This window comes from Lygodium microphyllum, chromosome 8 (assembly GCF_053477565.2).
Source record: "Lygodium microphyllum isolate KBCC chromosome 8, Lygodium_microphyllum_v1.1.10, whole genome shotgun sequence".
Taxonomy (NCBI): domain Eukaryota; kingdom Viridiplantae; phylum Streptophyta; class Polypodiopsida; order Schizaeales; family Lygodiaceae; genus Lygodium; species Lygodium microphyllum.
This window is the reverse complement of record NC_141142.1, coordinates 146,836,486-146,860,589: the sequence shown is the minus strand read 5'-3', so window position 1 is coordinate 146,860,589 and position 24,104 is coordinate 146,836,486. Positions and strand designations below refer to the sequence as shown.

Genomic DNA, 24,104 nt, shown 5'->3' with positions numbered 1-24,104 from the left:
CATCAATCCATGATGGTAATTTAGTGAATAATAGAAGTGTAATTCATGTATTTACAAATATTTACATGTCCTAAATTTAGTGAATAACGGAAGTGTAATTCATGTATTCTCACTATTACGTGAATTCAAAATTCAAATATTCAGAAGTGAATAACAAAATCAAATATTTACATGTCCTAAATTCAGTGAATAACAGAAGTGTAATTCATGTATTCTCACTATTACATGAATTCAAAATCAAATATTCAGAAGTGAATAACATAATCAAATATTTACATGTCTTGAATTCAGTGAATAACAGAAGTGTAATTCATGTATTCTCTATTACATTCATTACAAAATGGTTTCCTATTATTTTCTTGAAATGGATGCTTAGAGGGATTCAGAACATTGATGCATGGTGCATGAGAGAGAGAGAGAGAGAGAGAGAGAGAGAGAGAGAGAGAGAGAGAGAGAGAGAGAGAGTATATGTGTGATAGATGAGTAAGATCATAGCCTACAAGCACTTGTGAAAGATGAGACCATAGCTACAAGCACTTGCAACTAGAGAGAGAGAGTATACGTGTGATAGATGAGTGAGATCGTAGCCTGCAAGCACCTGTGATAGATGAGACCATAGCTACAAGCACCTGCAACCAGAAAAAAGGAAGCCAGGCATTAGCATGCAAATAAATCACATGCATGGATGGATTGCACATGCAATAGAGATGGGTTTCCACTTGATGAGAGAGATGAACATAGGCATGGCGACCCCAAACAATGTTTATACAGCAATAGAGATGAACAACTGCTCCCATGCAACGGGAAAGAGAGGGAGGGACCCAGCACGTAGGAGTTGATTGGCAAGCATGATGGAGGGACCCGACCACCCTAGGCCCTGTGGATAGAATTGGACGGGGGAGGTCCCATGCCTTGCAGAACGCCGAAACAGGGTGGGGGGAGCATTCAATACCCCTCCTGTTGGAGCTGCCGGGCGCCCCCGGTGTGTAAGAGGGGGGGTGCCCTTTTGACCTTTTGGCCCCTTCTTATTGGCTCGGAAGCCCACACTTGGGGGGCGAGTGTGTAACGGCCCTTAGTGTGTAATGAACTTGCGCCCGCCGGTGCCGGTTTGTTAGTTCTTTGAGCTGGGTAGGCATGGGAACCGCGGTGTGCAACTAGCCTAAGGCTAGCAGAATTGTATCAAGTTTTGCTTTGAATGTTGTTGAGCTTACGGCCTTCCAGACCCGGACTCTGCAGTCTTGGAACAAAGAACAGCAAACGGCAGCCCCGCCCGGCCCCGCCCCGCCCCGCCCTCGTCTGTGCTGCTGAGCACTCGGTTTCTCAGTTTTTCTGCCACCAGGTCAGTTGAGTCTCCATTTCACCTGCCGCCCCGCAAAACAGCGATGCATCACATGCTTCTCAAGAGTAGTAAGCGAGAGAGCATGCGAATTCTGAAAACCTTCATTTTGAAGCTGTACAAAGATAGTCACAACTGAAACTGCTAGCACGAGCCTGGTCTTTAAGCAAGAAACGTGAAAGAGCGGGAATTTTCTAAGGGCCTTCTTAGTGATTTGGAGTAATATCGATGCTTGGTATGCGGCTATGAAGATTCCCTTGTTTTTATGTAAGATAAATGGGAACCTGAAACACCAAACTGCTACTGCTAATTCAAATGGCAGTTTCCTCAAGCGTGAGAAATAGTAGGTTGCATTTATGCTGGAAACGAGGTGTGTAGGGAAGCGGAGAGGACCAGAGGGTGAGTGATTGACCGCATGTGATACAGGGATGATATTTAGAATGAGAGGGCAGCCTTGAGCTGTATATTTTCGCATATGCAAGTCAGGGATCTCACTCACTTTATTTCTTAAAAAGCACGACTATTTAGAAACTAGAACTGATAAGCGCTTGTGATCTAAGTGTGCACCATTATGCTGCTGGCCTTAGTCTTGAGAGCAAGCACATTTGGGTCTATGGATGGGAGGCGAGCTCACTGTCCAACTCTCTTATGGTTCCTTGTATGCAAGGATGGCTTGTGTTATGGCTCATGTGCAAGTTGGGTCAGAGGTGGACGTCTCATATTTGTAAATGTCGTCTTCTATTCTTATTTCACACACACACACACACACAGTGTGTGTCTCTCCCTTCCTCACTAACTATGCTATCATTGGCTTCTCTCTTCTCAACACCATGATGTCACTTGAATCTCTGTGTGTGTGTGTACACTATTGCTTGCACATCTCCTCTTGACACCATGTTGTCATTTGAGATGGCGCGAAATGAGATTATCATAGCTAGTAATCTTCAATACATTGAGGATGTTTGCTCGATGCCTCTTAAGTTTGAGCACATATATGTGCATTGTCTAAATGCCCTTATTCTTTCATATTTAATGGATATTCATTGCCGTTTGTGGCATCTCTAAAAGCTTGTTCAAAGAAAATACAATGATGGCTAGTGCACTCTCCATATTCCATTTGTGCTTGCAGCCATGGATATGTTGCCTCTTTAGTACCACCTTGATCCCTTTAAAGAGGAAAAGAGCAAATGCGACAAGACCAATATCGATCCAAGTGGATGTTGTATCTTGACTAATATAAATTCATTGGCGTGCAATTGATTGGATAGATATAGGTATGTTATAGGGGAAGGTATATGCATGTGGGTGGGACTTGTCAGAAGTGGTGCAGCAATGAAAGCATAAACAACATGCTGAAATAAACTGCTGAAACACAAGACAAGAAAAAATAAACTCAAATACAGATGAGAACTCAGATATATGCCCGGGAAACGGAATCCATATCGAACACGAGACAACACCATACAACAGTGAGTCATTGGTTGTGTGGGCACCTTGGCACCGGCTCCTCTCTTCTCATAAGAATCCACAAATGATGGCTGAAGTATTGAAGAGGAGGAGAAGCCCCAACAATATACAGGTATAAAATGGGGGGAGCATTAAATGCGATCGGCCAGCATTAAATGCTTTCTAGCCCTAAAAAAGGGCACCAAAAAATGCCAGAAAAAATATTGGCACAGCCCTTACAGCACAGACTCACCCTGAGCTGACTAATCTGCTAACACCCTCTCTCAAATCAAGGGTGAGCTGATACAATACAATAGTACAATGATGGGGAATCAAAAACTATACAACATAGAACCACCATAATAACCATGGATATCCAAGCAGTGAGTGGCCAGCCCACCACCAAGATGCCTCGGAGAGTATTTGACGTCGATGTTGATCATAACAGCACCACCTGAAAATAGAGAAGAATCATAGCAGCTCTTTGTGTTATGTCACCTATGTCACTCAGGACATACAAGACCAATCTGCCAAACATGTCTCCGAACAACTTACTATCAATGTGGATGTAAAGGGCATAAAAAGCCCAATTGTCGCTACTACAAGAAAGAGCAAGAAAGAAAGAAACAACAAGGAAAGAAAAAGGAGGATGACAAGAAAGATGATGAGACAACTCTTCCTCAAAAGAAGTTGCAAAGGCAAATGCTGCATCTAGTGTGGTCATTGAAGAGCTCTCTGATATTGGAGAGAGACTTGTTGTAGCCGCATGTAATGATGTAGATGTTATGGCAGCAATGGGTGATGTGCACATCACTAAAAAGGAGGTAATTGATGCCTTATTTTTAGCTCATGATGGGCTGTCTCAATCATGGATAGTGGACAGCGGTGCCTCTTTTCATGTTACTCTCTCTTTGGAGTCATTTTTTGATTACATTGTAGGTTGCCTAGGCAAGGTTTACTTGGGCAACAATTATGCTTGTGAAATAGAGGGTGTAGGTACCATTCACTTAGCCCTTGGAAATGGTCAAGAGTTGATTTTGCAAGATGTCAAATATGTACCTGGCATAAAGAAAAGTCTACTGTCAGCTGGGCAGCTTGATGCAAGAGGGTATTTTACTACCTTTGGTGGTGGATCTTGGAAGGTTCACAAGGGCTTTATGCTGATTGTACAAGGTAGCAAAAGGGGGACTTGGTATTATTTGCATTGTAAAGTATTACGTGGCAAGTTTTTGGCTATGGCTGAAGTACATTCACAGATGGAACTTTGGCACAAAAGATTTGGCTATATGAGTCAAAAAGGCAAAAGGTTCTCTGCTCTTTAGGGAGATTTGATATAAAAGACTTTGGTCTCGACTTTTGTAATGATTGCATGTATGGAAAACATGTGAAGTCTTCTTATTGCTCTGGTGTCGTTAAGAAGTCCAATGCTCTTGACTTAGTGTGCTCTGATGTGTGTACTATACCATGTTAATTCACATGGGGGTGCATGGTACTTTGTCACTTTTATTGATGATTTTAGTAGAAAGTCATGGGTGTATCTATTGAAGAGAAAAAAAAAGGCGTTGGATGCTTTGAAAAGATTTCATGCTTTTGTTACCACACAGAAAGGGCTTAAGTTAAAAGCTATAAGAACGGATAATGGGGCTGATTATGTTTCAAATGAATTCAAAAAGTTTTGTGAGATGCATGGCATTAAGAGGGAGTTGACAGCCCCTTACAATCTTGCATCAAATGACATGGTTGAAAGATATGATTGCTCTCCCAATCGTGCATTGAAAAATGGCATTCTTGAGGTTTGGTTTGGCAAACGTGCTTCATATGACCATTTTTGCGTCTTTGGTTGTGATGCCTTTATGCATATTTCTATATATCAGAGGACTAAACTAGACATGAAATCCATCAAGGGCATCTTCATGGGATATGAAGATGAGGGAGAGATGGGTTATAGAGTTTGGCTTCCTCAGGACAGGAAGATAGTACGCAGTATTTAATGAGGCAAAGTTGCTGGAAAATGCTACACATAGTGATCTTGACAAAAAGAAGGTCAAATTTCAGCATGAATAGCCAGCCATCCAGCAACCATTAGTTGAAGATTCTGTCCCTTTTGATACTGAAAATGAGCAACAACCTATTGTGCTACGGCCACAAGATAATGGACAGCAAATAGATGCATGTGATGGAATAGGACAATAATAAGAATATGCTGAAAACAGGTTACTACAGCAAGAAAATGCTAAAAATCAGCCACCAGGTGATGATGTGCACATACGTGAGGATGTAGGCCCATTGCCTATTAATATAGATCATTGGGTAAGAAGGTCTACACGTGTCACAAGGCAGCCACAGAGGTTTCAGCCATCTTTGGATTGCATTTTATTGACTGATGAAGGTGAGGCTCTGACATTTAGAGAGGCACAGTCATGCGAAAACAAGAGAAAGTGGGAGCTTGCTATGCAAGAAGAGATGAAGTCTCTCTATGTGAATAACACATGGGAGCTTCATTTTTGCCCAAGGATAGGAAAGCTATTCCTAATAAATGGGCTTATAAGGTGAAATGTATTGATAGGAAGCCCAAATACAAGGCACGTTTGGTTGCTAAGGGCTATACATAGAAGAAAGGCATAGACTTCCAGGAGGTTTTTTCACTGGTGGTGAAGATGACTACGCTTTGTGTTTTGTTTGCTCTTACTACATCCTTGGATTTATAGTTGGATCAAATGGATGTGAAGACTGCTTTTCTTCATGGTGACCTAGATGAAGAGTTGTACATGAAACAACTCGAAGGTTTTGCTATCAGGGAAAGAGCATTTAGTTTGTAAGATGAAACATATCTTATATGGGCTAAAATAAGCCCCTTGTCAGAGTGCAGCGGTGCGGAAGCGTAGGACTGAGAGAGAGAGAACGCAGAGAGAAAAAGGGAGAGAAAGAGACAGTGTACAATGAAGATCTGCTGTATAAAGAATGCTGAATACAAAGATATACACGGGTGCAGTGCGCTGGACTGCGTGTCTCCACCTCGACGATGCGACCTGCTGTCCACCTCGAAGTCTGCTGCAGTCTGCACTGTCTGCTGTTTGAAATCTGTGAACAGAGACAGAAATCTGCACGGCACCGGTCTGTAATCTGCGACAGAGAAGAATGGGTAGACTGCTGAAGTTGTCGACAATAAATAGGCGAAAAACCACCTAGAACGGGGCGCCAAAAATAGGGCGCAGCCTGGTAAAAACGGCTGCAGGCAGTCGGACTGCCACGCGGCAGTCCGACTGCAGCTGCTGGTCCGACTGCTGCTGCTGACTGTGCAGCTGCCTAAACAGGCTATGGTCTCTAACACCCCCTCTCAGAGCCTGGACAGGGCAGAAGCTTGAGGGATCGGGAATGTTGCCGAAGTAGAGCCTGAGGAAGCGCCTTCGTAAACAAATCCGCAAGATTATCCTCCGTCTTGCAATACTCCACAGTGATGGTCGCATCCAGAAGCTTTTCTCGGATGAAGTGGTACTGGATCTCAATGTGCTTCGTCCGGGCATGAAAAACAGGATTCCTTGCCAAGGCAATGCAACTCTCATTGTCACATCGCAGCAATGTAGGACGAGTCTGGGGGCACCCAAGCTCCTCCAACAATCTCCGAAGCCACACAACCTCGCATGTAGTGGAAGATGCGGCCCGATACTCCGCCTCAGTAGACGAAAGGGCTACCGTGGGCTGCTTCTTGCTACTCCATGAAATAACACCTGCACCCAAAGTAAAGCAGTAACCTGTTGTAGACCGTCTGTGGTCCACGTCACCAGCCCAATCCGAGTCGCTCCAACCTGCAAGTACAAGATTTGACCCATCTGTCCCTGCGGGGTAATGAATCCCCAAATCAGACGTCCCCCTTAGATACCGAAGTATCCTCTGAGCAGCCTGCCAATGCACCATCTGAGGTTCACTCATGAACCTTGCCAAGAGCCCAACAGCAAAACATAGATCAACCCTCGTGTTGAGAAGCCAAATCAAAGACCCTATCAACTGTCGATAGCGGGAAGCATCCGCCAAAGGAGAAGCTGAATGGAAAGTGGCCTTCCAGTTCGGATCCATAGGAGTAGAGAGGGCCCGACAATCTTCCATCTCAAAAGTCACCAAGAGCTCCTGTACATATCTCTGTTGGGAGAGAAAGATTCCCCTCTGAGACTGATAAATCTCATGGCCTAAAAAGAAATGGAGTAGCCCCAAATCCGTCATCTCGAACGTCTGATGTAAAGCTGACTTTGTCTCCTTGACCTGCTGTGCATCATCACCTGTGACAATCAAATCATCAACATATAATACAAACAGCACACAACCATCCTCGGAAGTGTGAACATACAGCTGCGGATCGGCCTTGGACCGCCGATATCCCAACTGAGTCTGGAGAAACGAATCAATCTTCTCATTCCAAGCTCGCGGGGCCTGCTTGAGACCATACAGGGCCTTCTTCAACCTGTAGACTTTCCCATCTGAAGAACCAAAGCCAGGAGGCTGCTCAACGTAGATCTCCTCCTTCAAATCACCATTCAGGAAGGCCGACTTCACATCCAGCTGATAAACAGGCCATCTCCTATGGCCAGCCAAAGCAAGAACAGCTCTAATGGTTGCCATACGAGCTGTAGGGGCAAAGGTGTCATGACAGTCAATCCCTGGGCGCTGGGCAAAACCCTTAGCAACAAGGCGAGCCTTGTGCTTATCCAAAGTACCATCACTGAGATATTTGGTCTTGAAGACCCACTTGACTCCAATCACCTTCTTCTTCGGGGGGCGTGGCACAAGTGACCAAGTGCCATTCCTCTCAATAGCCTCCAACTCAGCTTCCATAGCTTTCTTCCATGGGGCGGACTGTAAAGCCTCCTTCACGGAGGTGGGCTCTCGATCCTGCAAAACTCGGGACATCAAACAATAATTGGAGCAAACAAGCTCCGAAGAATGCGCCTGGTGCCTCCGTGACCGCCGCGGACCATCCTGCGGTCCCCACTCCTCAGGAACCCCCTCGATCCCTGAATCACGGAGTGTGTCACGGGCCCAGCGAGGAGGAGGCCGAACCTCCCCTCGTCGTTCTCCATCAGTAGAAGACTCTGGAATGTCCACCGGTGGTAACTCCTCAGAAGGATCCGGTGGAACAGTAGATTCTGTGTCAGAAACAGAATCATAATCAAACGGCACAGGCTCCAGTGGAACTGTAGAAGGAGCCAAACTCTCCCCTGGATCTCCAAGAACGGGATGCTCCTCACCCGTTGAAGAAGTCGGAACCTCCACAAACCGCACATCACGGCTAGTATATACATCCCGCTTGACGGGATCATACAGTCGGTAGCCTTGGGACTGAGAGCTATAGCCAACAAATACCTGTTTTCGGGAAGCCGCTTCAAATTTGTCACGGTGAGCCTTGGGAATGTGAACATAGGCATCACACCCAAAGACCCGAAAGTAAGAAACATCTGGCTTCGTCCCAAAATAAGCCTCAAATGGAGTCATCCCTTCCACGGCCGAAGTAGGGGATCGATTAAGGATGTGGACTGCAGTAGCCACAGTCTCGGCCCACAGAACCTGAGGGGTCTGTCGGTGCTCCATCATGGTGCGCGCCATCTCGATCACACTGCGGTTCTTCCGTTCTAGAATACCATTTTCTTGAGGAGTATTGGTATTGGCAAACTCCTGGTGAATTCCTCTATCTGCACAAAACCGAGCAAATTCATTAGACACAAATTCACCTCCCTTGTCGGATCGCAAGGTCTTCAACTTCCGGCCTGATCGGTTCTCCTCAAAGAGAAGCCAATCCTTGAAGTGCGAGAAAGCTTCTGATTTTAGTGTCAAAAAATAGGCCCATGTTATCCTGCTATAGTCATCCACGATCAGCATGAAGTACGAGCTCCCACGCAGGGACTCATTCCTCATAGGGCCACATAGATCCGTAGATACTAGCTCCATCGGTGAAGTAGACCGCCGCGAAGTTGTGTGGGGAATGGCATCCCGATGCTGCTTCCCCCGTATGCAGGAGACACATGGATGCTGGCTCACCACTATATCCGGCAACCCTCGAACAAGCTGTCCACGTGACGCCTTCCGAAGATAGTCATAGTTTAGGTGACCAAACCGAGCATGCCATAATTCAGACTGTGACTGTGAGGTAAGAAGAAGAGAAGAGAGGGCAGTGGAAGACTTCAGTTTGTAAATGCCGTTCTCCTCATATCCAGATGATAGAACCTTCCTCGATTCACGATCAAGGACTCGCACAGTAGAACTGTCAAATTCCACCAAAAGACCAAGGGAGCAAATCTTATGAACTGAAAGGAGATGGTACCCTAATCCTGGTACATGCAAAACCTCTGAGGTATGGGTGTCACCTCGTCCATCCGGAATAAGCTGCATCTTACCCCGACCTGCAATAGAAACTGAAGAGCTGTCTCCAATGAGAACCTGCCCACGCGAAGGTCGCAGCTGGGCAACACCATCTGATGAAGGAGTCATGTGCCGTGAGGCACCACTATCAATAATCCACTCTCGAGATTGGGGAGCCGCCATCGCAGCATTAGAAGCATTCGGTGAAGCGTCCTCAATGACAACTAAATGTAGAAATGCAGCTGATGAGGGTGCAGCCACCACTCCAGAATCCTTGGTTTCTTTCTTCTTGGTGTCCTTCGAGTCTTTGTCAGGGCAATCCTTCTTCCAATGGCCAGTCTTTCCACAAATATGGCATGTGGAGTCTTTGTCCTTGTCCTTCTTGGACTTGTTATCCCCCTTCTTCTTCTTTTGGTCCTTCCCCTTCTTCTGAGAGGCTTGACCTGTCAACGCCTCCGTCTTGGAAGCATTCTGTCCCTTTAACTGTTCCTCTTGGTCCAAGACCATAGGAACCAACTCTTCCCACCGAAGAGTAGACTCTCGCCCCGAAGCAATAAGGGCAGAGTAAAATGTACCGAATCGTGGCGGCAACTGGGACAAGAGTGTGATCGCCATGTCTTCGGAGGAAATTGGCTTCCCCACATTCTGAACCTGCATCTGTAGCTGCCTTAGCTTGTTAATGTGTTCCCTTAGCGAAGAAGACTTATTGACGGACAAGGTCCGCATCTGTACCTCCAAAGAAACCCTCTTCATCAGGGTCATCCGATTGTACATTTGATCAAGCTCCAGCCATATCTCACGAGCCACCGTCAAGTGCTCGATGTGAGCGGTCACGGCTGTAGTGCATGATAGAAAGAGAAAGGATCGAATCCTGGCATTCAGTTTGTCCCAATGAGACTGGGCCCTGGCCAACTCCGCACGAGCATCGGAAGAGAGTTTGGACTCATCTCTTACCGAAGGCCGGTCAATATCTTCCTGTACCAACTCCGCCAAATCATAGGACTCAAGAATGGCCAACATCATAACGCGCCAAATGCGGTAGTTGTCGCCGTCGAGCTTCTGATCTGTAGGAAGAGCCGGTAAGACAGGCACCTTCCGGTCCATAATCGCCTGGAACTCCAAGTCCATCTTTGTAGACATCTTCACCTGCAATGCCTTCTCAAACACAAAAGCAGCCCCCTCTGACTGAGTAAACTCAGCCTGCTAAGGCTCTTCCGCGTCCCGAAGCTTCTTCACCCGCCGGAGGCGATGAAAAAGCAAAACCAGCACTTTTAGGTTGAAAACTCAAACTTCCTCCGCGTCAAACAGCAGTAAACAGCAGCAAATCCACCACCTGTACTCCTTTCCTGTGCGCCCACACTCGTTTCAGCCTTGTTCCAAGGCGCAGCCCTCCTGTCTGCCCTTAAACGCAAAAAACGCAAATTTGTGTCGCGATGGAAACTCCTTTTCAGGTTGATTCTGCGCTCAGTCAGCCCTCAAACACTGCTCTGATACCATGTCAGAGTGCAGCGGTGCGGAAGCGTAGGACTGAGAGAGAGAGAACGCAGAGAGAAAAAGGGAGAGAAAGAGACAGTGTACAATGAAGATCTGCTGTATAAAGAATGCTGAATACAAAGATATACACGGGTGCAGTGCGCTGGACTGCGTGTCTCCACATCGACGATGCGACCTGCTGTCCACCTCGAAGTCTGCTGCAGTCTGCACTGTCTGCTGTCTGAAATCTGTGAACAGAGACAGAAATCTGCACGGCACCGGTCTGTAATCTGCGACAGAGAAGAATGGGTAGACTGCTGAAGTCGTCGACAATAAATAGGCGAAAAACCACCTAGAACGGGGCGCCAAAAATAGGGCGCAGCCTGGTAAAAACGGCTGCAGGCAGTCGGACTGCCACGTGGCAGTCCGACTGCACAGTCCGACTGCAGCTGCTGGTCCGACTGCTGCTGCTGACTGTGCAGCTGCCTAAACAGGCTATGATCTCTAACAAGATAGTGATATAAAAAGTTTGATACTTTTATGCTTAGCCATGGATTCAAACATAGTCATGCAGATCACTGCTTATTCACTAAAAAGGCTGATGATGGAAGCCTTATTGTACTGATCTTATATGTGGATGACATGCTGATTGCAAGAAAGCACAAGAGTACTCTACATTTTTTTAAAAGCAGCTGAGTTCAATCTTCTCAATGAAAGATTTAGGAGCAACTAAAAACATTTTGGGTATGTGTATTAAAAGAGATAGAGGGCAGTGCTTGTTGTTTCTCTCCCTGGACAAGTACATTAGCAAAGTACTTAATAGATTTAATATGGTTGATGCTAAGTCTCTTGGTGTGCCTTACCGCCATATACAAAGCTTAGCAAAGTTGATTGCCCAAAAGATGATGCAACTGCTACTGCTATGAAGAGCATACCTTATGCATCGGCTTGTGGTTCTTTGATGTACACCATGGTTGCAACTCGTCTAGACATTGCTCATGCAGTGGGAGTTGTTAGTAGATTCATGTCTAACCCTGGCAAACCACATTGGGAATGAGTGAAATGTATTTTTAGATACTTAAAAGGTATACAAGATAAGTGTATATGCTATGGAAAGGGCACACTAGAGTTGCAGGGATTCTATGATTCGAACATGGTAGGAGATCTTGAGACTAGAAAATCTACCAGTGGGTATGTCTTTACTTTGGTTGGTAGGGCTATTTCTTAGTGTTCAAGGTTGTAGGAAATTGTAGAACTGAGTACTACAGAGACTGAATATATTTCAGCCACAGAAGCTTCTAAGGAAGCTATTTGGCTTGGTTGTTTGGTCAAGGATTTTGGCCTTTCTTCACATACTCTAGTGCTTGGTTGTGATAGCTAGAGTATAGTATGTTTGGCTAAGAATGCCATGTTTTATGCACGTACCAAACACATAAATGTTCGGTATCACTTCATTCGATAGGTCTTGGATGATGGTCTTGTCACATGGACTAAGGTCAAAACCCAAGATAACCTTGCAAATGTTCTCACTAAAAGTCTTGCAAAGGCTCAGCATGAGCATTGCATTTGACTAGTGGGAGTTGACTAGCTTAGAGGTACTACTTCAGGCCTTTAAGTGGGAGATTGTTGGGTGTAAAGTCCCTTCGGCTATAAACTCCCATTAATCTCCATGTGTATAAACTTATGGGTGTGAACACATCCTTATTTGTACTCTAACATATAAATACATTTTTATTCTTTGTGTACTGTAAAACGTTGGCACACTCATCTTGGATTCCCTCACTCTTACTCTTAGCTCGGTTCTTGCTCATTCCTGTCTCGCACTCCATTGCACTCTGACACAACAAAAATCTATGATATTTGAGTCCTTCTATGGTGCATAAGATAGGCTGAAAGTTTTGACTTTCATTCAATAGCTTGATGCGATCTATTCAAGGGAGAACTTCACAGAGTCCTCCAAGATCTGAAAAGCAACCACTTTCTTGAAAGGCAATGCATTGCAGTGGTGGTCCACTCTTTTGATGCAAGGTAGAGCATTGCCAATGTGCGTACAATTCAAGCAAATATTTGCATTGAATTGGTTGACAAGTACCTTTGAGGTGGACATCATTATAGCTTGGAATAAACTGAATGCTAAGGAATGTAAGAATTTGGAGCAATATAATAAGAAGTTTTGGGATGCGTTACTATCTATTACTTCTTATCGTCTCGTATCCCTTTATGAGCAAGTGGAAAAATATTTTTGTGGGCTGTTCAAAGGAATTAGGGATTTTTGTATTAAAACCACCGTGTTTGGCATGTCTCGACTGATAGGGAGTGTTGCTACACTCAATGCTTTGTTACGTGGGAAGGATCGAGGCTTTCTAGAGAGTGTGGAGACACTGAATTAAAGGAGTAGTTTAAGGCTGAGAAAAGGGGGAGACCTGAAAATCAACTTGAAAATAGGCCAAAACATCAAAGAAAGGGCTAAAAAATATTTGCACAATGTAGGGAATTGATGGCTGTAAATAAATGTTTTATTTGTGAACACGAGGGTTACATTTCAAGGGATTGTCCCAATAGGCAGCAAAATGGAAAATCAGAAAATCAGGGAGATTCTAAAGGAAAGAAGCCCAAAACATCAGTGGGATTGGTGCTTGATGTTGTTAGTGATCAGCCCAATGATGATGTTACTGAGTTGTGTAGGACATGGGGCAAAATTAGAGATCAACATGCATCGATTTTCTTTGATAATGATGCACAAGCCAACTTCATCTCTGTAGGCATGGCTGAAACCAGCCTTCCTTTCGTGGATGGGTGGTAAAACCCTAATTACAACTTAATTACAGCAGCAAACAATAAATGCAAATCTGAAAATACAAATTTACCTACTGATCTTGGACAATGCACACACGATTGACTCCAAAATTGGCGCTCCTTTCGGTATTTCTTTAGCTTTATTGAAGAAGAAGTTGATTTACAATGGGATTCTCTCGATCCCCTTCGCAATCCAAAAACCCTTGCTGTCCAAATTGACAAGCAAGTCTTCAATCTATTGTGCCCTTTGATTCAGGCACTTAATTGGCCTTCACCCAATTGATAGACGATGGAAATGGCCCAAATTCAATGGTTGGCTTGTTCTCCACCTGAATTTAGTTGAAATTCACCTTCAACCCTGAAAAATCCAAGTCTTGGAGCTTTCAATTTTTGACACGCTTCTCAAGGTTGTTGCTAATGCCTAATTTCTATTGTAAATTAGGATTTATGCAAAGAAATTTGCGATTTCTCAGCCTCCAAGGATCCAAATGCTGAGATCTTCGGGGCAAGGTTGTGAAATGGTTGGGAGATGAGAGAGAAAGATATAGAGAGAGAAAATTCAGAGTTTTGTCGCGAAGAATGACTTAAAATCAGTCAAATGCAACTGCAGCCTTGCCACAACAACATTAAATGCTGTCGCCTATAGCTGAGACATTCAAATCAGCTGTCACCTTATACCTGGATGCAATTGTGCAGCTGTGGAGTATTCGAATTTGCAATCGCCTCCTCAAAACTCACTCGTGACTGGCTACAATGGTTGAAAATAGGCTGGCCATGGCTGTTCATAGCTCTCCCACCTTTACTACAGCAAGAATGATCTTATTTCTTCCTCTTCTTCAGTCTTTTATCAGCCTGTATGGGTAAGTATTCCAAGTTGTAGCCTTCCCAAATGGTTTTTCCAACATTATCCATCATTAAATATTAATTTTTAGACTTTAGTTATTGAAAATTAATTTAATAATAATTTTGGTGCCCAGAAAAATAATTAGATTGGCCAATAATTAAACTGGCTAGGCATCTTCCACTCCCGAGTCTCTTTGTGCCATCTTTGACCATTAGATTGTCGTTAGGTATCATTAAACGCCACATCTCTAGTGTCTTCAACTAACATTTATGGCCAAATGAATGACTTAGGCCAACAATTGACACCAGATACCACCAAGTACCTATGCAACATAACTTATAACAACTTTTGCCTTTGACATCTCGTGATTTTTTGGGGTCTCGAGCTCGTAAATTTATTCTAACCCTAGTTGCACCTCACATGTGCAACATTTACTTAATTATGTGATTAAAAATTAATCCACATGTTAAGTAAGGTTTCAAAAATACATGTTCTCATGACACATGGCAACTTGTCTAGGCATTAGAGAAGATGAGATGAGACTCATGGAGGGAGTTGGAATGGCATGTAAAGGCCATGCAAAATCTGTCACACCGGTCATTGGAAAGCTTTGGTTGCATATACTGGGATATATGGACGACGAAGAGTCTTTCATTGCTTCACTGGAGGGTTGTGATGTATTGCTTGGTATCATAGAAACAGGGAACGGCTGTTCCGGCCTGTAGGAACGGCCTAACGCGTTCCAAACCCTCCAAGGAGGTGGAACGGCTAGGGAACGTTCCCTGCCGTTCCCCCTGCCGTTCTCTACCGTTCCCTGCCGTTCCCTGCCGTTCTCCCTGCGGTTCCCTGTTTGGAACGGCCGTTCCAGGCCTGTTTACTGAAAATTGACATTTTTTCTTGTTTTTTTAAAAAAAACTTGGGTCATAGTCCTTATTGTTTAATGTGCACACACTAATCTCTCTCTCTCTCTCTCTCTCTCTCGGGTTGAAGATTCAAAGTGTTAAGACAACCCACAATCTAATTAGGAGTCCATGCAAAGTTCAAATTTGATGCATTATCAACTCTTGCAAATTAGAATCAAATTTCAGCCGATCCTCAATTCCAAGGTATTCATCCATTTATATTGTCTAATTTCAAGGGAAATTGGGATAATTGGGGCAATTTGGAGCTATGGGGGTAATCGAGTCAATGTTGGGACATTTGGGTCCATTTCATGCATTGACGGGTATTGGGGCAATTAGAGGGACATTGTTTGGGGCAGTTTGGGTCATGCAGGGCATATTTGGGGCACTTAAGACATGTGCCGTTCCCCCCGTTTCCGTTCCTCGACCTTGGACGTTCCCCCCGTTCCAGGGGGTCCCGTTTCCGTTCCCATTCCCCGTTCCAGGTAACTATGCTTGGTATGCCATGGTGTCATCATATGCATGTAGTGATTGATTCTTGTGCAAAAAAGATCACTTTTCCAACATTAGGGAAAAGCACTCACACTTGATGTAAAAATGAAATGTGAATTTGTCCCTGTTGTATCTGCAGCTGTCATTTGTAAAGTAATGAAAAATCATCTTTCAGCATACTTGGTTTTTATTAAGAATAAAGATGATAGTGAGAATGTTGGAAACATGTCTAAGTTAGAGAAGGATTGTATATCATTTTTGAAAATGTTTGTTGATTGCTTCTCACAATCACTTTTAGGGCAGCTATTGCCTGAAAGGCTAGAAGATCATGGCATAGATCTTATCCATAGAAGTAGCCTACCTAATAAGCCGCCCTACAGAGTTAGTGGAGCCCAACAAGAGGAGATTATGAGTCAAAGGGAATGAGCTATTAGAAAAAGGGCTAATTCAGCCCAGCTTATCTCCTTTTTGTTGTCTAGTGCCTTTGGTGGAGAAAAAAGATGGTTCATGACGTATTTGCATTGATTATTGTGCTCTGAACAAGATCACGATAAAGAATTGCTTTCTGATTCCTCGGGTTGATGATATTTATGGATAGATTGTAGGGGGCAGCCTTATTCAATCGTATAGATTTGGAAAGTGGGTATCATCAGATACGCATTAGACCAGAAGATGTGCCTAAGATAGCTTTCAGGACATCTTTTGGATTGTATGAGTTTCTTGTCATGCCTTTTGGACTTACGAATGTTGAGGTCATTGTTTGTCGGATGATGGATTGCATCTTTAAGCCACGTAGAGGATTTGTGGGCACTTTCTTTGATGACATGATTGTCTATTCAAAGAACGACACAGAGCATAGAAGACATATGGACATTGTGCTCGATAAACTATGTGAGTATAGGTTGGTTATCAATAACAAGAAAAGTGAAATTTTCTTGCATGAAATCCACTTTTTGGGGCATATTGTATCGGCTGATGGTATTCGCATGGACCCCACAAAGGTTGAGGCAATACGATCATGGCTACCTTTGAGAAATGTGCATGAGATTTGCATCTTCTTGGGTTTATGTTTTCAGTAGGTTTGCTAAAATTGTATCTCCGTTGCATGCTTTGCAGAAAAAGGATGTGCCATTTAGATAAACAATAGTGGAAACTTTAGCATTTGAAAAGTTAAAGGAAAAGATGACTTTAGATCTTGTGCTTGTGTTGTTCGATCTAAAGAAGTTATTTGTAGTTCAGTGTGATGCTTGTGGTAGCAACATTGGGGCTGTTCTTATGCAGGACGACTGAGTTGTGGCTTATGAGAGTCGGATTGTTTGCGGTGTAGAAAAGAATTTGCAGGTCAATGAGAAAGAGCTCTTGGCTGTAATTCATGTAGTGTGTATGCGGAAACATTATTTGTTGGGAGCTGATTTTACAATGCAAATAGACCATCAAACTTTGAGGTTCTTTTTGACGCAGACAAAGTTGTCAAAGAAGCATATGAGATGGGCAAATTTTCTCTTTATGTTTCATTTTCAGATCGTACGTATTGATGGTTAAAAAAATGTTGTGGCTTTCAAACTTTGCTATTGTTTATGATCGGCATGAGCAATTTTTGCTAAGAGATGGATTTTTGATGATGCATGGACGACTGTGTGTCACAAAGCAATTAAGACCTAGAGTTATCATTGAAAGTCATGTTTCTTTGTATGCAAGACACAGAGGTATTGACGCCATGGTCAAGGCAATAGAGCATTTCTTTTATTGGCCAGCTTTGAGGCATGATATAGAAGAGTTTGTTAGGACATGCATCGTATGCCAAAAGGTAAAGCATGTTAGGCAAAAGATGTCAGGTTTGTTGCCCTTGCTTATTCTAGATAGGCCTTGACAGAGCATTGCAATGGACTTTATTTTTGAGCTTTCTAGGACACTTATAGGGAATGATGGGATATTAACTATCATTTGCAGGTTTAGCAAACAAGCTCATTTCATTCTGACGAGGAAGAAAATAACAGATGATCATGTGGTATAATTGTTTTTGGAGCACATCTTTAAGTATCATGGTATACCAAAGTCGATTATTGGTGATTGAAATTTGAGACCCTTGAGTGACTAGTTTATTTTGGTAGGGGTTGTTTGAGAATATGGGTACCACGTTGAAATTCTCATCATCCTTTCATCCGTAGATAGATGGTCGATCTGAGGAAGCAAATTCCATAGTGTTAGATCTTTTGAGGTGCTATGTTTTAGACCACAAGACACAGTGGAAGCAATATTTGTCCTTGGTTGAGTTTGTTTACAACAACACAGTGCATAGATCCACAGACAAAGCTCCATTTGAGGTGGTTGAGAATGGCAAGAAGGTACCACCTATTTGCTAGAGTGAAGCAATGCAGAAGCAAATGAGCAAGACAAGGAGTGAACACAGAGACAAGAAAGAGAGAAAGAGACAGTGAAATGCAGAAAGTTTGCAATGAAGAATGCTATCTAAGGATATAGAAATATACACGGGTGCAGAGAGAGTATCTGCTTATGTCTCTACCTTGAAGATCTCAATTTGCGTCAACCCCGAGGACAATCTCAACAGTCTACAACTTGAAAACTGTGAAAACAACTATTCGAGACTACTGAAATTAGGGCCAATAAATAGACCAAGAAAAATGCCAAAAATAATGTAGATCAGCTGGATGCAGCTGATTGGATAGTAGCTGTTCGAATGCACTATGCGATTGCAACAAACTGGCCAACTGTGCCATGTGGCACTTGTGCTCTCTCTGACGCTTGCTCTACGGACTAAATCCACATGGATTACCCAGAGAAATTACTGCAACAACCTCTATGAGCTGATACATACTAGAGATGATGGATTTTCTGCAAATTTCTGTTATTTCCTTATGCAACCCACAAAGATTTTTTTCCGCTTTCTCATAAAGGAGTATGGGGCGATAAGAATTGATGGGCGGCAGTGCATTCCAAAACTTCTTATTGTATTGCTCCAAATTCTTACATTCCTTAGCATCTAGCTTATTCCAAGCTGTCATGATGTCCACCTCAAAGATACCAGTCAACCAATTCAATGCAAACATTTACTTGAATTGTACCCACGTTGATGGTGCTGTACCTTGTATCAAAAGAATGGACCACCATTGTAATGCATTCCCCTTCAAGAAAGTGGTTGCCTTTTGAATCTTTGAGGACTCTCTAAAGTTTCCTTGAATATGCTACATGAAATTATTAAATGAAAGTCAAAGCTTTAGCCTATCTTGTGCACCACTGAAGGACTCAAACCTCACTACTTTTCCACCCTCATGATAGTCCGTTGCTACCCCTTTTAGTATCAAGTTGTCATCTACGAGCTGCTGCAAAAAGGGTGCATGTGTTGAATTTACATTAAAACCAATATCAAATGGACCATTTACATGACTAGCACTCATTCCTTAAGCCCCATAAGCATTTGACACAAATGCGTTACCAAACATGCTACTTTGTGTTGAGAAACCCTTCACCCGACAGGTTGTGTTTTTGCATTTCTGTGTTTTGCTTTTAGGGTTTGTAGCCCCAAAAAGGGGTGCCATCCTAGACTCACTGTGTCATTTATAGGGCACTCTCTCATTCATTCCTTACGGTTGATTCATTCAGTCCGTTACCTCTTCTCTCCAGTCTCTTCATTGCTCTCACACCCCTTTAGGAGGACATTGTGATTCATGGTTCGTGGCTGTCTTTATCATCTTTCTTGTGCTACGGCACCCTTGTTCCCTTGTATCACATTTACTCCATGATTCAAAACTTCATCATTTCATTCATCAGAGTTTTTTCTCTGTTCTCCATGTTTGCCGAGTTCACTTAGTGTTCCTCCCCGCAAAACCCTACTGTCTCGCTGGTACGTCATCTTTTGATATGGTATCAGAGTTGGATCTGCTCAAACAGTGGCAAAGATCCTCCACTCCCGCGACAACAAAGACCGGTGGCGGGTTCAACATCCACTTCTCTTATTCTTCCACTACATCAAAATCTCGTTTTTGCAGGTTTCAGGTGTTTTCAATTGTCCCTTGCTATCATCTACAGTTTGGCACCTGTTTCCGTTCTTTCACCCATAGTTTCGAGTTGTTTACAACAAAGCGATTGTTGTTGATCACTATCCATTTAAAAAACAATTTCGTTTTTGTGGATTTCAAGTATTTCGACTGTTGCCCACACCTCGGACATAGAGGACATCATGGTCTAAGCTGGCCATTGTTGTCTACAACAATCTAGCGCCTGTTTTCAGCCTATCACACACTGTTCGGAGCTGATTTTAGCATGTTGACTGCTATTGCTGGTTTTTTTCTGCGTTTTTAGTCTTTCTATCTCCTCACCTACGTTTTTAGTCTTCCTCTCTCCTCTCCTATGTTTTTCTAATGGTTGCAACTTCTTACTACTGGTAGCATCCTCCTTTCAGTGGCAGCTCACTTTCAGCCCTTCCATTGGCCCTCCCAACCCTTCAGGTGGACATTGCAATTCATGGTTCGTGGCTAACCTTTTCCTTCTTTAGCAAGGTACATTTGTACCCGTGGCTTCTTTACCAACAGACGACCAGACTATTGGATGCTCCTACTATGGCATCACCGGACATACTATTGATGCTTGCGAACTTCGACCTTTGCTCCCCACCCCCCGGAGTATATGCATCTTCCACCAAGCACTCCTTATGTCACCTCTCCTTTCTGGGCCACAGAGATTGTTGTGCACTGGCTATCAGAGTACTATGCTCAAGGCATTAAGATACATTCGATGCGCACCAAGTCCTTTCGAGCACATGGAGGATCGATTGGCGCTATGACCTCCTGGAGATGGTTACAATGCCAGCCGCAATCTTCTTCCACCTATTTTTGGGTATAGTGGTTACCACGGCCCGTGGTTCTGTAGTCTGCTCCATCGAGAGAGTGATTGTTTGATACCGTCTCCTCATTAGTCGGCTCCTTCGAGAGATAGTAGTTGCTCGACTCCTTCCTCTTCTTCGACTTTCCGGTCGGCTCCATTGAGAAGCAGTGACTGTTGCCAACTCATTGCTCAGTCTGAGCTCCATCCTTCATCCTCGCCTACTTAGGTTTGAGAGGCTAACGTTGGGCGTTCTTCACCATCCCAAATACCTTCTTTGACACGATCGGCAGCACTTCCTTCATCCTTAGACATTTCGGAGTCCCTATCTACCTCAGAGGGGGATTTGGAGGGGGATGATCTTTCTTTGCCCTCCAAGGGGGCATCTACATCTACTGTGACTTCAGAGAGGGCTCCTATTCCTCCAGTTTCAAAGGAGGTCCCCACTCACCGCTTAATCATTCGCACACCTTGGTGGAGGTCTTTTATCTTCTTCCTCTACTCTTGGATGGGGTGGCTTCCTTTCAGCGGTCATCTCACTTATTGATACCCAGGATCTTGAGGATCTACCTAGATCAGGGCCTTGGAGATTCAGCTGCGACTTGGCGATGAGGCTTTCTTATTTCTTCTTGCATGGATGCACGGAGCTAGTGGCTTCTCTCTTGAGGTTGAGTTTCGGGTTCTCCAACTCACTCTGTCTACCGTTCTTTACTGTAGGTTACCTTTTAGGTTCTCCAACTCACTCTGTCTACATCTTCTTCCTCCTCTTCTTCTTGCCTTGGTTACTTGGTCAGCATGAAGCCAACCCCCAAGATCGAGTACGAGCATATCCTTATGGTTCTCGACACCACACAAAGTCCAACATTTCTCCTATGCATTGCATGTTTTCTTTATCTTTGTATTAGGGGGCTTGGGCAAAGTGAACAATTTGCCCATGAGGGACACTCTCCAAGTGGCACTTGCTGCATGAGCATTCTTTAGCATGTAGCATTCCATCTCCACCTCACTCTTCTCTTTTTTCCCTTTTTGGGCCTGAGAGGGGGTGTTGAGAAACCCTTCACCCGCGGTTTGCGTTTTTGCATTTCCGTGGTTTGCCTTTAAGATTTGCAGCCCCAAAAAGGGGCGCCATCCTAGATTGATTGTGCCTATTTATAGGCCACTCATTCATTCCTTATGGTTGATTCATTCAGTCTGTCACCTTTTCTCTCCAGCCTCTCCACTGCCCTCACACCCCTTTAGGAGGACATTGTGGTTCATGGTTTGTGGCTGTCTTTATCATCTTCCTTGTGCTATGACACCCTTGTTCCCTTGTATCACATTCACTCCATGATTCATAACTTCATCATTCCATTCATTAGAGTTTCTTCTCTCTTTTCTTCTCTTCTCCATGTTTGTCAAGTTTACTCCGTGTTTCTCCCTGCAAACCCTACTATCTCACTGGTACGTCATCTTTTGACTCTTTGTGCAAGGCCCAATGTGCCCATCAAATCAAGGGAGTGGTATCCCAACAATGGAACCATAAAACCAGCCTTTTTTCTTGGATAGTGTGAGAACAGGAAGAGATCAAAGCTCAGTTGAGAGTGGAGTAGACAGTGTAGAGTGTGAGACTAGGACACCCAAAAAGCAATAATCTAAAGTGTAAGGTGCAAGGACAAAGTACAATCCTTAAATCTTAGGGTTGTAAGAGAGTATTCATACCCAAAGTGTGTGAAACACAATAAATGCCCAAAACTGTATAACATAGATGCATAAAATAAAGGGAATAAATTTGGGAGAAAAAACCTATTGTATGGAGAGTAAAAAGTGTCCTAGTGTCCTACTGAAATCACCGACACTCCTCTGTGAGCATAGGTGTGAGTCAAACCCAACAAACCCCCCTAGAGTGAAGAGTGATCAAAATACAAGGGTCATCCACCAAAGGAGATCAAATTTAAAGCATTCTGAAATGCTTCAAATTTGTCATGAGGAAGAGCTTTGGTGAAGATGTCTGCCACATTATTGGTGGTAGGACAGTAGACAAGGTTGATATCTCTTGCATGTAATCCCTCTGACAAAGTGATAATGGATCTCAATGTACTTCATGTGTGCTTGAAACACTGGGTTCCGTGCCATTGCAATGGCACTCTAATTTTCAATGAACAAAGGAGTAGACTGTGTGACAGATACATCGAGATTAGCTAGCAAGCATCTAAGCTATACGCATTCAACTATGGTAGTGAAAGGTGCCTTGTATTCAGCTTCACATGACAAATTGGTAACATGGATTGTTTCTTTCTAATCCAAGAGATACAAGATGAGCCAAGAAAGAAAGAATCGCCACTAGTGGAGTGATGAGAATCATAATCAACAGCCCAATCAGAAATCACTGTAAGCATGTAAGTGCAACGGTCCCCCCTTCGCATAAAGCAATCCAAGAGGCCTAGTACCTTGTGAGTAAAAGAAAACATGCTTGACAGCTTGCCAATGTGACATGTGTGGCTGATGCATATGTCTGCTTAGGGCTGAAACTACAAACTGTATGTCCGGCCTAATGTTGCATAGGTAGATAAATCATCCAACTGCTGGAGCATATGTGTGGATATCAAACAAGTCATTGTCATCATGCAATGACAACTTCAGTCCAAGTTCCATTGTTGTACAGATTGGCACGTAATCTTGTAAGCCAAACCTCTCAAGAAGTTTACCTATGTATCTCGACTGTGACAATCCAATGCCTCTAGCATCATGAATGAACTGAATGTCCAAGTAATAGTGCAAAGGCCCCAAATCTGACATCTCAAAAGTTTGCTGTAAATTTTGTTTGAATGCTAAAATCTAATCAACATGTATCCCTGTAAGCAAAAGATCATCAACATATAGACAAATGACAAGCAAGGTTCTCCCCTCTTTACATAAAGGGTAGACTCTGATGAGCTGTTTGTGAATCCTTGGTTGAGTAAAAAGGCATCAATCTTTGCATACCAAGCTCGAGGAGCTTGTTTCAAGCCATATAAAGCCTTTTCAACTTACAGACCGAGTGTTCGGAAATGGGCTGCTGTATATACACTTCTTCTTGAAGTTCCCTATGTAAATTTGCAATCTTTGTATTTAGGTGATGCACAGTCCATCCATAATGGGCAGCCAAAGCAACCATAGACCTAATGGTAGTCATGCGGGAGGTAGGAGCAAATGTCTCCTCATAGTCAATGCCTTTCTTCTGTGCATAGCCCTTAGCCACAAGCCTGGTTTTATAGTTGTCAATAGATCCATTTGCATTTCTTTTCAGCTTATAGACCCATTTTGTTCCAATGGCTTTCTTCCCAATAGACAAAGCCACTAAATCCCATGTTTGATTCTTTATGATGGAATCAAACTCGTTTTGCATTGTTGCCATTCAATGCATGCTATGTTGTGTATCCTCAAAACATTCAGGCTCCTCATCATCAACTGTATGTGCTGCCATAACAAACTCCATGGTATGTGTACCATCATACGTACGAGCTTGCCTTCTAGTACGACTAGCAATAGGAGCATCCAAATGGCTATCTTTCATAGTCTGTAAATACCATCTAGGCATTTGTCTAGCCTCCTAACTATGTACAATCTCTTGTTGAATTTCAGATTCAGCACCTTGCCGAATATTCAGATC

At 43.6% G+C, this 24,104-nt stretch overlaps 1 protein-coding gene across 2 annotated transcripts in view; it reads left to right on the top strand.

The window, feature by feature from the left end:
* The first annotated feature begins 1,080 nt into the window (after positions 1–1,080).
* Positions 1,081–24,104, top strand: part of LOC148032982 (uncharacterized) — a 43,967-nt gene continuing 20,943 nt past the window's right edge. The window contains exon 1 of one of the 2 annotated variants that reach the window (XM_087683683.1): positions 1,081–1,339. In XM_087683683.1, the coding sequence (XP_087539809.1) occupies positions 1,196–1,339 (144 nt within the window). In that variant the 5' untranslated portion in view covers positions 1,081–1,195. The remainder of the gene's footprint in view (positions 1,340–24,104) is intronic. The other variant, XM_087683685.1, reaches the window with a different exon arrangement.